The sequence below is a fragment of the Hyaena hyaena genome, unplaced genomic scaffold (assembly GCF_003009895.1).
Source record: "Hyaena hyaena isolate Hyena2069 unplaced genomic scaffold, ASM300989v1 scaffold_481, whole genome shotgun sequence".
NCBI lineage: Eukaryota > Metazoa > Chordata > Mammalia > Carnivora > Hyaenidae > Hyaena > Hyaena hyaena.
The window spans coordinates 615,046-629,352 of NW_024081121.1; the positions used below are offsets into that span (position 1 = coordinate 615,046).

Below are 14,307 nucleotides of genomic sequence, written 5' to 3' on the forward strand. Positions count from 1 at the left end.
TCACTTTCAACACTTTCACATCCCTTGGAAAATTTGACAATAAATATTTTATAAGTTTAACAATCAGAGAGATCTTCAGTGGCTAGAACCATAGACGTGTAGAACGTACAGCTGGAAGGATTTCAACACATTTCCCAAAAGAACATAAATATTTGAAATTGTATTTTTGTATGTTAAAGACAGTGCACAGTGAATGTTACACTCACCTCAATAACCCGATCTTGAAATGCTTTTTCATTAGTAATTAGCTCTCTAAAAGTTGTGATTCTGTCTTTATGTTTCAGTAGCTAAGAAAAAAAGCATTTTACATTTCAGAAAAGGAGACGAAATAAAATATATTCTATAACATTTATAATAAAATCATCAAATCATGCACCATCCAATCCCTGGTCTCCAAAGATCTACTGTTTTTACAGCTCTTGTACAGAAAAGCAATCACATTGCAGATCTGAGATTGTACTCTGCCCCCTTGGGGACTGGGAACTTGGATTGCTGGAGGATTTCCATCATTTCATAATATAAACAGCCTAATCTATTTCACAAAGCATATGGTTTATACTGAACACCTCTTTCCTTCTGGAGGGGCTGGAATTTTCATATGTGCTAGGCAGGGGTGCCTATGTGAGTAGTCCCCAATAAAAATCCTGGGTGCTGGGTCTCTAATGAGCCTCCCTGGTAAAAACTTTACATATATTGTCACAGCTCAATGCTGGAAAAATGAAGTGCATCTTGTGTGACTCCACTGCGAAGGGACTCTTGGCAGCTTGAATCTAGTTTCCTCTGGACTTTGTCCCAAGCACCTTTTGCCTGTGCTAACTTTGCTCTGTATCCTCTCACTGTGAAACAGACCTGTAGTATGACTGTATGCAGAGTCCCACAGGTCCAACCAATCAATGAACCTGAGGGTGGCCTTGGCATCTCTAGGAGCTTGCTTATCCCAATATTCAGTTGTTTTTACAACCAGGCTATCAGAATTCTTCTTTAAAAAAAAACTACCAATTTTTCTTAGACATAATTTATAACCATTTCTTATTTGTTCATTTGTTCCTTCAGTATGATAACAACACAACTTAATATTCAAAGTTCAAACTTCTCTAAAAATCAGTGAGGTAAATAAAGTGTGAAGCACAGAATTATTTTTATTATGAGCAATTTCCAATAGTTACGGAAAAAAGGTGAATGAACCTCCATGTAATTTTCACCCAGCTTTGGCTATTGGCAACTAGTAGTCAATCTTGTATCATTTATATCCCCAAGCACGTCTTCCCAGCTCCAATCCTTCCCTTCACTAAGTCAAGTCACAGACACCATATCGTTTCACCTGACAATACTTCAGTAAATTTACCAAAAGAACACAAATATCTGACATTGTATTTTTGTAACATCCTGCTCCAACCTTCAGTGGGGCCTATTTTTGAAGGGTGGTTTACAAAATGGAGGATGTATCTGTTTCTCTGCGTAGCTGTTATTCCTTGATCCTTTTCTCTACAGGTTAACTAGAAGACAGAGAGACTCCCCAGAATGTCTGCATAAATTTTCTATCCAGGTCTGTTCAGAGAAGTTATTTCCTAATAATATAAGACTGAGTTTGCTATTAACAATCCAAGATCCCATATTTGCATACGTTTTTATTCCGTTAGCTGATAAACTTGTCACTTCTGTTTTCCTCTCAAATTAAAACCAGTACAAGTTAACATCCTGCTACTGCCTTCTCCATTTTACTTACTCTCTTAATTTGTCTCTCCACCACTGTACCACTATACGAAGAAAAGAATAACTGAAGAAATTCCAGGAATCTCTTCCCCTATCTTTGTGCTACTTGAGAAATAAAATGACTGGTTTTCAATGTATCCACTATTCCAAGTGATAGAGTTTGAAATCACTATCAGGATACCAAATACACTAATCTTTAGGAATCTGTAGTGCTGTGGCACCTGAGTGGCCCAGTTGGTTAAGTATTTGGCTTCAGCTCAGGTCATGATCTCACAGTTTGTGAGTTCAAGCTCCACATCAGGCTCTGTGGTGATAGCTTGGAGCCTGCTTCAGATTCTGTGTCTCCCTCTCTCTTTGCCCCTCCCTAGCTTGCACTCAGTCTCTCTCTCTCTCTCTCTCTCAAAAATAAAGAAACATTAAAAAGAATCAGTAATGCCATGCAAAAGTGGAAAAAATAATCATACCCTTTTTTTGTAGATGAATATTATTTGTAATACAAACTTAAGTTATAAAACAAATCAAATGTTGAACAATGTATCTCGTTAGTGAGGGCCATAGTAAAACTAATCTGGTTCCCCAAAACAATTCTTCTAAAAAAAATCAAAATTTGGGGAGTTTCTTTATACTCTTATGTTACCTTTTTCTTTGACTATTATTTTCACCAAAAATGATACAGGTTTTAGAATAAAGAATAAATACAGTACCTCTTTATCTAAATTTTTCTTTTTAAGATGGAAGTGCTTCAGTTTTTGTAGCATTATATCACTAATTTTCTCACTATCTTTGAAATGTTCAGCATTGGTAGTAACAATGTCCTAAGGGTAATAGTTTGAGAAGCTATATTAAAAAGTTTTCATTAAAGCTAAAAGAAGGACAGACAAAACACACACACAAAATTTCCAGAATAAATGACCACACTAATATTGAACTCAATTACTCATCCAAAAGACATCTAATAAAGGGTTAGTGTGGAAAGAATTCTTATAGATTCACACTTGTATCTAAGTAGTTATTGGGACAGATTAGTATAATCCCTGGAAAGTTAATAATCACCTATAATAACAATACATGCTTACACATTCATATGAACATCCCCTGTTAGTCTAGCCTGGTCAGTTTACAAATTCAAATTTCAGCCAAATTGCAGTAACTCACATCAGAGTAATCAGACATCCTCAACAGTACTGAAGCTCTAGTATTTCATGGGTGCCTAGAATGAAGGTATTTGCATGTATAACCTCAGGGTCAAAAATGTGTGCAGGGGTTGGACTGCCTGAGTTTGTATCTGAGTTTTGTCACTTAATCCTATGTGAGATTTTGGACAAGAAACCCAACTGTACTAAGTCCCAGTCTATTTTTCCATGTTATTTTCCCCCCATTTTTTTAAAAGTCTGATAATATAAGGAATGGCATAAGGATTGGATGAGATAACCCATGAAAGGCAGGGACAGTAAATTTAAACGCCTCCAAGGACAATTTGGAAAGTCAACAAATACTCGTTCAGTGTTGATTAAGGGCTTAATCTGAATTAGGTTCAGAGGATACAACATACCATGTTCCTGATGTTGAAGGCTTTCATTCTACTTGGGGGTGGGAGACACAGAATAAGCAAACAGATAATATTTGTTTGGTGTAGGATGACATCCACTAACAAGAGGGCTGAGGACACACTCCTCATGGTGCGGTAGAGAAGCAGCCTCCAGTGACATGGGGGAAAAACCAAGACTTACGGTGAGTAAACAAATGTATGAAGGAACAAAACAGGATGGAGAAGTTTGCAGCTAAGGAGAGTCTGTGTGCCACATGCAGAGTCATATATATAAAGTCAAACTTTAGGTGGATATAGTCTTTGCGCCACCACTGTGATCTCTGCATAAAATGCTCAGCTCAGTGTGTAGCATTAAATAAACGCCAGCGTTCAACAAACTTTAGCTAAAACACATAGAAATAAGGGTTGTGTTGGATCAGGAACACACGGAGCATCCCCCCCGCCCCCATTTGGGCTCTGATGACTATGCTTAAGATCAAAGAAATGGACAATAATAGAAGAGCAAGAAAGACAGCTAGCTCATTGGAGAAGCTATCAAGTGTCATGCTTTGTACCATGGTCTTTCATTAAATGTAGTGCTTGCAACGGCCCAGGGCAGGGGCAAGTATGATTTCCCCTACTTACGATGAGGAAACTAAGACTGAGAAAGGCAGAGTCACTTGGCCAAGTAACACAGCCAGGAAGTGGTGAAGTCAGGATTCAAACTCACCTGACACTAATTTCATTCTTTATTCCACTAGTGAATACAACTCCCCGCTGCCCTCCCCCTGCCCAAAAGCTAAATTTTAGGTTGGGCAAATGGCGTGATGCTGGGAACACTCACTAATCACCAGAAGCAGACTGAGCCAGAGAACAAGACTATTGCCTGACAGAGTGTCCATGACATGGGAGAAGTACTAAATGAAGGGTTTTTACCCTGATGCTTTTATTTTTTATCTGATTATATTATTTTACTTGTGGGAATTAGGTATTGAAGAAAGATAAAAAAAGAAGCAGTGGGAGGAAGGCAGGGCTGACTGGTTGTCTTAAGGGCCTGAATTTTGTCTTCCATTTTTTCTCCTATAACTTGACTCCATCCATCGCCTTATATTGCCTCTTTGGTCTAGTCCAACCTCAGGATTTCTTCCTCCCCCAATAAAATACATGAATTTTCTTTTATTACCTGGCATGTGAGAAGTCCTATGACCAGAGCCAAAAGACTGTGAAGCTTGGAGACCAGCTGAGAGGTTCCTTTCACATCTGGGGGACTCAGGTTCTCTTCTTCACAAGGTGAGCAATTTGGGAACAAATCAGAACGTATCATCTTTGCCTCCTATGTGTACACAATTCAGATGTGTCACGATAAAGACAAAGACAAAGAGTCTAGATTGCTCTTTAAGTAAAATTGTGAATTAAATACCACTCTTTAAAACTCTGAGCAGCCATAACAACGTGGGCTCAAATTTAAATTTAAATTTGAAGAGATGGTGGGGTGCCCGGGTGGCTCAGTTGGTTGAGTGTCCAACCTTTGGTTCAGGTCATAATCCCAGGGTCGTGGGATCAAGCCCTGTGTCAGGTTGAGAATCTCTCTTTCCCTCTGCCCCTCTCCCCTACTTGCTCATAATACTGTCTTTCTAAAATTAAAAACAAAACAAAAATTGGAGATAAATGTTAATATTTAAAAAAAACAAAACTCTCAGCTGTGGTTCTCAAACTTCTGATTCTCAGGACCCCTTTATAGACTCAAAAAATTAGTAAGAATCTCAAAAACCTTTTGTTTTTGTGGGTTATATCTATCAATACTTTTTGTATTTGAAATTATGACTGAGGGGCCCCTGGGTGGCTCAGTCAATTAAGTGTCGCACTCCTGACTTCAGCTCAGGTCATGATCTTACAGTTGGTGGGATCGAGCCCCATGTCAGGCTCTAGTGCAGAGCCTGTCTGGGATTCTTTCCCTCTCCTCTCTCTCTCTGTCTCTCCCCCACTGGTGCACATGTATGTGCATACTTTCTCTTTAAATAATAAACTTTAAAAAAAAAAAGGAATTATGACTGAGAACATTTAAAAATTATGAATACTGGAGCACCTGGGTGGTTCAGTTGGTTGAGTATCTGACTTCGGCACAGGTCAAGATCTTAGGATTTGTGAGTTTGGGCCCCACATTAGGCTCTGTGCTGACAGCTCAGAGCCTGGAGCCTGCTTCAGATCCTGGGTCTCTAGTCTCTCTGCCCCTCCCCCCCTTCTCTCCCCTCCCCAAAACTAAACATTAAAAAAATTTTTAATAAAAATGTTTACTCATCTATTCAAATAACAATAAATCCTTTGTGTCGACATAAATAACAATTTTGATATGAAATTACATTTTCCAAAGGAAAAAATTAGTGGAAAGAGTGGCACCTTTTACATTTTTGTAAATATCTATAATGCTGACTTCATAGAAGATGGCATGATTCTCACATCTGCTTCACACATTGATCAGCCATAAAAGCAATGACACACAGTTTCTAGAAAACACCACTGGAGGCACTTGTGAAAAAAATGAGAGTGGCAAGGCCATAACATCTTCCTATTACTATGAAAATACTTTTGATCTCGTGGACATTCCCAGACCACACTTTTGAGACAGTAGACCAAGAGTTCACGAAAAGCAAGACAAAAAGCAGAGTAAGGATGACTTGGGGGATATTAAAGAAATTGATTAGTCAAGAGAAAACAAAGAACTTTACTTTTTTTAAAAGAAAATTTATTTTTGGGAGAGCATGAGAGGAGGAGGGGCAGAGGATCTCTGGGCTAACAGGTTGACAGCAGCAAGCTCAGTGTGGGGCTCGAACTCATAAACTCCAAGATCATGACCTGAGCCAAAAGTCAGGTCCTTAACTGATTGAACCACCCATGGCACCACTACTTTCATTTTTTAAGAAAATTCAAGAAAAAAAATATACTGTGATAAACCTCTGTACAGTTATACTAACTCATTCAGGGTTTACCAATTAAGTTTGTCATGATTTGGTTAGCAGCTAAACTTAAGGTCATCTCTGCTTAGGTGAGTGGTTCTCAAAGTGTGACCATCGGACCAGCAGCATCAGTGAGACTTGGGATCTTGGTAGAAACACACATTCTCAGCACCACCCCCCTCCCCACACACCTACTGAATCAGAAATGCTGAGGTGAGCCCCAGCAATCTGCATTTTCACAGCAAATGCTGAATTTTAAATTTAAAATTTTAGCTGAATGAGAACCACTGGCTTAGAAAATCCTAACTTCTTTCAGGAGAAAAGATTACAGAGAGAATTTTTTAAATATGAGAGAATATTTTCCTAAGAATCATTAAAAAAGAAAAGAACTATTTACTTACAAACAGTACCTGTACTAATTATGGACTAAGGACATCTTCAAGGCAACATAATTAGCTCAAGTTGTATTATAAGAATTTTAAGATAAACATACAGATTTTTAGTTCAGATTAGCCTTCTTTCTAAAAAAATTTCTTTAATGTTTATTTTTGAGAGAGAGAGAGAGCACAAGCAGGGGAGGGGCAGAGAGGAAGACACAGAATCTGAAGCAGGCTCCAGGCTCTTGAGCTATTAGCACAGAACCCAATGCAGGGTTCGAACCCACGAACCATGAGACCATGACCTGAGCTGCATTCAGACACTTAACCAACTGAGCCACCCACATGCACCCAGATTAGCCTTCTTTATAAGTAGTAAGAATTAAATAAGGCTATGCTATAAATAATATTTTTAAGTTTATTTATTTTGAGAGAGGGAACACACATGGGAGAGGCAGAGAGAGAGAGAGAGAGAGAGAGAGAGAGAGAGAATCCCGAGCAGGTTCCACACTGTCAGTGTAGAGCCCAACTCAGGGCTCTAACTTGCCAACTGTGAGATCATGACCTGAGTCAAAATCAAGAGTCAGATGTTTAACCGACTGGCCACGTAGGTGCCCCTGTACTATAAATATTTTAAGACAAGCCTACAAAACTGAAATAGATGTGCTCCAGCTTGTGAAAATGATCCTTTCCAGGTTCATTTTCCATACATACTTCCAGGTTCTTGTCTACCAAAAAAGTCATTTGAACTACATAGGATACAAAATTACAGCCTCTCCAAATGTATTGATATGAGGCTTTCATGCTATTTTAAACAGATGTTAACTAGACTTATTGTGGTGATCATTTTTCAACATACACAGATATCGAATTATGTTTCAAACTGGAAATTAATATGGGTCAATTATACCTCAATTAAAAAGTATATACTTTCACAAAATTAATGTGATATAGTATAGTTTTGTTTTGCTTTGTAAACCAAACATGCAATTGTATTAGTTTTATTGTTGAATAGGCAGAAGTGACATGAAAACACAGAGTCCCCACCTAGAAAACCCTTTCTCAAAGGATGCTTCAGATGATTGGTCACAGGTACCCAGAAAATTCTCACGTTAATTTTCACCTCTACCAAAATAGTCACAAGAGGCCAGAAAGAGCCTCTTTAGGTAAGTACCCAAGAAGCAGCTTTCTTTAATGTGAGTACCCAAGAACCAGAGTAGCTTCTCCAAACCTGTGGTACCTTTTCCACTCTCACTTTTTTTGTTGTTAATAATTCTTTCTGTTGACAAAGTGCTGCCTCTAAATATGCATCAGCAGACTGTTAGAAACTCCCGAAATTCTGCGTTAGACGTTCCAAATTTGTGACGATACCTTTGTGATATCTGCCACCACCGCCTCTCTGGAGTACTCCTTTAAATGAGCCGTCTCAGACTGAGGGACATAATTTTGCTCCTCCCGCCTCGCAACCTGCTGCTGAAGCCTTGCGTTTTCATGTTTTACTGTGCTGACCTGCTGCTGCAGTTTGGCATTCTTTGCCTTCTCGTTTTCAGATACGAACTGCAAATTATTAACTTGAGTGAGCAGTTTCTCCAGTCTTGATTTCAGTTTCTGTCTTTCTTCCAGGTTCTCCTTTTCATGCTTCTGAAATTCCTCCTGTAAGGACAAGAACTCTTGCTCTCGGGTCTTCTTTTCCCTTTTCAACAAGTCCAAAGCAGAAGTGGTGGCCTTTTCCAGTTCTCCCTTGAGTTGCTTCAGCCTCTCTACCTCTTCTTCTTTCCTGCTTAAGGTTCTGTTCATCTCCATGCACTGACTTACAGTTTTATCTTTCTGCTGCATTTCAGTCATGTACCTTTCTTGTAGGTGAATATAATTGCCTTTGATCTTCTTAAGCTCAAGCTGTAGGGTTTCCTTTTCATTCCTAGATTCCTGGAGATGTTTTTGGGTGTTAGTCAAAACCTCATGCAAATTCTGCAGTGTCTTGTCGGTATCATTCTTTTCTAGCATCACTCTGTACTTGTCTTCAATTAGTTCTTCCACCTTCTCCTTTAGCTTATTTATGATGTCAACGAACACCTGCTGCTTGGTAGTCTGCCTCTGGAGCTCTTTGACCTTCTTCTCTAAATACTTGTTGCTGTGCTGCAGGCCTTGAATCAGAGTTTGCTGCCTTTTGTTAGTATGTTTTAATTTCCATAAGACTTCATTTAAATCCATGTCCTCTTTCAGAGGTTGTAAGCTCTCCAAGCTCTGCTCCATGTCAGGTGCCTTGCCGTCCTCCTGAGACGCTTCACCACTCCAAGAAATGCCTGCAGGAGACCAAGGTGAGACAGTCCTTGGACTGTCCAGGGCCTCCACTGCGACTTCCTTTTGGTGACTGACTGGCATCTCAGGAATATCCCCAAAACTCTGTATTCCTTTTGAAGACACTGCAATCTTACAGTAAATAAAATAAGTGAAAAAGAGTATAAAGATCAGAAGTTTTGAAATCAGAACTGGCCTTAAGTTCTAGGTCCCTAGTTTGGTTTTCTCAGCTCTAACAATAATATTCACTTCCAATAATAATACCTACTTAACAAACATACTTAAGTATAACCTGCTAAATATATATACAGCACCTGTGGCAGAGCACAAAGTGTATGATAGATATCACATTTACTTTTACAAAAGAAAAACTCAGCTTTGATACTCTCAGCATTTTCTATGGTATGAAATTTTCTGAACATGTAGGTACTTTCTTTACTTCAAATGAATTAAAATAAATTTATCAATTACCCTACAGTCTGTGAGGCCTCTTTTGAATGAAGACTACATTTTTTAAATGTTTATTTATTTATTTAGGGTGCCTAGGTGGCTCAGTCAGTTAAGCATCCTACTTTGGCTCAGGTCATGATCTCATAGTTTCTGAGCTCAAGCCCCATGTAGGGCTCTGTACTGACAGCTCAGAGCCTGAGCCTGCTTCAGATTTGGTCTCTCTCTCTCTCTGCCCCTCCCCTACTCGCAATGTGTGTCTCTCTCTCAAAAATAAATAAACATTAAAAAATTTTAAAAACTCTTTTATTTATTTTTGACAGAGAGAGAAAACACAAGTGGGGAGCATAGAGGAAAAGAGAGAATCCCAAGCAGTCACAAAGCTCAGCACAGAACCCAACACAGGGCTCGATCCCAAGACTGTGAGATCATAACCTGAGCCAAAATCAAGAGTCAGATGCTTAACCGACTAAGCCACCCAGGCACCCCTGAGTGAAAACTACTTTTATTGCTTATTAAGCCATTATTTCATTGGTATGACTCCTGTGAATGTAAGAATATCAGATGAAAATGCTTTGTCATTGACTTTCTGCCTACAACACACGTTTTAAGGACTTTTTAAAAGGACAATAAGTTGTAGTAAGAAAATACTGAAATAAACATGACATTAAAACCCTGTAAAAGATATCTGCAGGGGTGGGCTGTATAACTTCCTAAAATTTAAAGATATTGGACCTCTCTCTTTTTTTTTTTTTAATGTTTATTTATTTTTGAGAGACAGTGTGTAAGCCTGGGAGGGACAGAGAGAGAGACAGACACAGAATCTGAAGCAGGCTCCAAGCTCTGAGCTGTCAGCACCGAGCCCTCTGCGGGGCTCCAACTCACAAACCTGTCAGATCATGACCTGAGCCGAAGTCGGACACTGAACTGACTGAGCCATCCAGGTGCCATTGGACCCCTGTCTTTTAATGGTTTATCATCATTCTGGGATAAAAACAACTATCCCTACGGAGGCCTACAGGTTCTGCTATCTGGTCTTGCTGCCTGACTCATGCTACCTTTCCCTCCTCACCTACTATGTGCCTCCTTCAATCCAGCAACACTGGGCCTCTGTCAGGTCCTAGTGGGTGCCATGCTTCCTGAAGCCACAGGGTTTTTCTGCATGTTACTTCTGCATGGAATGCTCTCCCACCCACAGTTCCTTAGCTCCTTACTCATCCTTCAGAGCTCAGCTCAATTACCACTACTTCAGGAAAGCCTCCCCCAAACTTCCGGACCAGGACAGTAAGACACAACACTTACCATCCTTGCAGCTTACAGTTTATATATGTAATACTATAAAACTTTATGTATACTTTACATACACTTTATACATAACTACTCAGAGCCTTAACATAGTTGAAAGCTTACATTTATATGTGTGATTATTTAATGTGAGTCTCTTTTACTAAGGTGTTATTTTCATGAGGACGAAAACCGCATTTTTAAAAACCATTATATAACCAACACATAACATAGAGCCTAGCACAGAATATGTTCCAGAAACTATTTATTGACTGATTAAATAACTAAATGCAGCAGAAATAGGAAGGAGCAATCTTGAGAAACACTAATTAAACAGATTTTTTAAAATGTCATTTTCCCGAATCAACATAGGAAAATAAAGTTCTCTTTTAAATGCTACTTCCAGATAAATGAACAAAAGAACTGCTCATACTTGGAAATGAAAAAGTCATAGCTTTTCTCATCAGACTTACAATAAAAAGGTATTATTTTTACTACTCTTGGATTATATTTGCCCATACCAAGTCTTAAAACTGTTACTTTAAAATATTTTCAGAGAGCACATAGAATTTATACTAATGGCATCCTCAGGGTTCTTAGGATACTACATGCATCCCCAGAATCAATAGGTCAAAAGACAAATTAATATTTTCACTTTGATAGAAAAACTAATATTTTATGCTTGTCAACAGAAATCCCTCATGATAGGAAAATTTTAAGATTTTCCTGTCAAATAATACCTCCATCCTTCCTCCTCTTCTCAACCTTTACCTTACAGTAAACTCTTGAGTTTCAGCCAATTTGATTCACCAAATACAAAAGCTTATTATATTCAAGGTACCACATAGGTGCTAAGATACATAAAAGGATGAGTAAGACAGAGCCTTGATCCTCAAAGATATGACCAATTTGGTAGAGCTAATCTCCATGTATGGACTTGATTTTAATAGAAAAATTTGTTTATAAATTGATTAAGATCTCAGAAAGCATTTTCCCCAGAGAAGCAATGTCCCTCTTGCTAATTATTAAATTATAATAATACTTAGGAAAGTCTAAGATTATATACATGGTTTGGGGGTGTTTGCTTTTGAAAGCACATAGTTTAATACTCTACAAGCTATACTGACCACCAAAAATCTTACCTTCTCTGTTGCACAATTAGCTCTCAGATCAAGCTGGTTAAAGCTGTTCTCTTTGTAAAATGGTTTGTCAACATCACTGTGTACATTTTCCTCATACCAGATGCTTTGAGGCTGACTAGGTTTGAGGGCAGATTCCGTGGCAGCACTTTTAGCCAGTGGCATTTCCATGAATTTCACTGTCTCTCCACTGCCGTGGACTACAGGTGGACTTCTATAAGGTTGTCTGACACACTCATGAGCAAACTGCTCTTCACTTAAAGAAGTGCTAGTTCCCAGTGGATCTTCCTTAAATGAATCTTCCTTTATATTGGTGTCTTCTGCACAATTATACACATGACTTTGCATTTCTGGTTGTACTATGTGAGGTAAGCTTTCATTCAGATTCTGAAATGTTATCATCTCATTACTAAATGCTTCAGTGAGATGAAATTTGCAAACAGGTTCAAATTGTCTGAAGGAAGGAATGCTGGGGTCAACTTGCTGAGTTAGTACATTCTGAGAGTTATTTCCAATGTTGACATCTCATTAGGAAGAGAAAGATGGAAATAAGAATTAGCTGACCATACATTTACATGCTAACAGTTATATTGACACTTATGAAATAAACTGTTGGGAGTCTTTTTAAAATTATATTTCAACATTTTTTTATTGAGTGGATTTCAGCATGGCTTTGTGCTAGCAAACAAAATAGAACTACGTTTTACATGGAGGCCATAAGTTCTCAAATGACTGCTACAAAAGAAGCTTGCTGTACATCATTCTGGTCAAATACCATTACAACAAATTCCAAGACATCTTCAAAATTCTTTTGTTGTACTGTAACTTTAAAATGTTTTGATTATGTGTTCAAAGAATAAAAAAGCACAATCAATAATATAATAACAAACCCACATAAACTTGGTTAATCTCACAACAATCCGATGAGCCAGGCACTGTTATTATCTCTGTTTCACATATAAACTGAGATATAAGGGATGTTAAGTCACTTATTTGCCTAATGTCACAGAATGGGTATGTGGTATACTTGGGATTCTAGAATACTATTTCTAAATGCTGTGTTATACAGTTTCTCAATATGACAAGTTATCCAGATTTAAGACATTTTTAGAAATCAGCAGGAGAGGTGCCTTGGTGGCTCAGTTGGTTAGGCGTCTAGCTCTTGGTTTCGGTTCAGGTCATTATCTTAGGATTTGCGAGATTGAGCCCCATGTTGGGCTCTGGGCTGACACTGTGGAGCCTGCTTGGGATTCTCTCTTTCCCTCTTGTGATGCCCATCCCCCATTCATGCTCAGCACTCTCTCTCCCCCCACCAAAATAAACATTAATAAGCAATAAAATGTTACAAAACTAATTAATGATGCCTCCCTTCCACCTAAATTCCCTCCCTTTCTCCTCTCAAGAGATAACTACTAAAGCTGGTATGTATTTATTGTTCCCATCCATATTTTTCTGCTTTCATTGCTCAATTATGTACCATAAATAGTATATATCAATTTCCAAGAATTGGAAAGAAATACCTACCAGTTCTATTAAGTAGTTAAGCTCAACTTCAGTATTTGTCCCAACAACTTAGTAGATGTTTGAAAATACAAACTGACAGAAAAATGTGTTTTATTTCATTCTCATACAACTGAACTGACTACTTGGATCCACTACTGGGTACCACGTGTCTCAGATCTTGCAATAAAATAGAACAATGCAACCCTCACTTTCTATTCTACATTGATTTTTGTACAATACTTGCTTTTTATCACAGCAACCTTCAAAAACCCAGCTTGGAAAAGAATACTTTATATAAAGAGTTGTAACATGGTTTTACACTGAAATAGTAAACTATCTCAAGCTGGTAGTTTGTGAGTCTAACAGATGTTACAGCTTCCTAAATATTTCAAAATGTCCTGCATGACCCTGGGTGATGTGCAGCACTATTTTCTGTGCTTTAAAATTGTATATAAATAGAATCAAATTACATTTGTAACATATATATTAGATATAAAATATATATAGTTATATCCATATGAAAGTCTTTATTTCACTTAAAATTTTTCTTTTCAGACTTAGCCATATAAATATATGTAGATCTAGTTAATTTTATTGAAAGATTACACTTTAATCCCTTTTTGTTAGATATTTGTTTCTAATTTTGCTGTTAAAAACAACCTTCAGTGATGATCCTTATACATGTCCTTGTACACTAAAAATTTTTGTCTAGGTTCTGGATATATACTTCAAAGTAGAATTGCTGGATTATAGAAAATGTTATCTTCAACTTTACTAGACATAGCAAAATTATCTTCCAAAATGGCTGTACCAATGTATACTTCCACCAATAGCATAGAAGTTTATTTGCTCTACTACATCCCTTCAGTGCATATTAAACTGATATGCATGAAATGGTATTTTGTGGTCTTTTTAATAGTCTTGCAGGTTTCCTTTTCTGTGATCTACTAGATACAGTTATGGCCTCAATTGAATCTCTCCAAAAATCACATGCTGAAGGCTTAACCCCCAGTATCTTACAGTGTGACTCTATTTGGAGATAGAACCTTTAAAGAGGTCATTAA

At 37.9% G+C, this 14,307-nt stretch overlaps 1 protein-coding gene across 7 annotated transcripts in view; it reads right to left on the reverse strand.

Annotated features, from left to right (window-relative positions):
- The window catches only part of CAGE1 (cancer antigen 1), a 48,457-nt gene that overhangs the window by 30,066 nt on the left and 4,084 nt on the right, over positions 1-14,307 (reverse strand). For 5 of the 7 annotated variants that reach the window (XM_039254419.1, XM_039254418.1, XM_039254417.1 and 2 more), the window contains exons 3-7: positions 11,744-12,264; positions 7,944-9,002; positions 4,425-4,574; positions 2,418-2,528; positions 207-287 (exon numbers count right to left, since the gene is read on the reverse strand). In XM_039254419.1, the coding sequence (XP_039110350.1) occupies positions 207-287; positions 2,418-2,528; positions 4,425-4,574; positions 7,944-9,002; positions 11,744-12,264 (1,922 nt within the window). Of the gene's footprint in view, positions 1-206; positions 288-2,417; positions 2,529-2,868; positions 2,924-4,424; positions 4,575-7,943; positions 9,003-11,743; positions 12,265-14,307 lie in introns of those variants that run through there. The other 2 variants (XM_039254423.1, XM_039254420.1) reach the window with 2 other exon arrangements.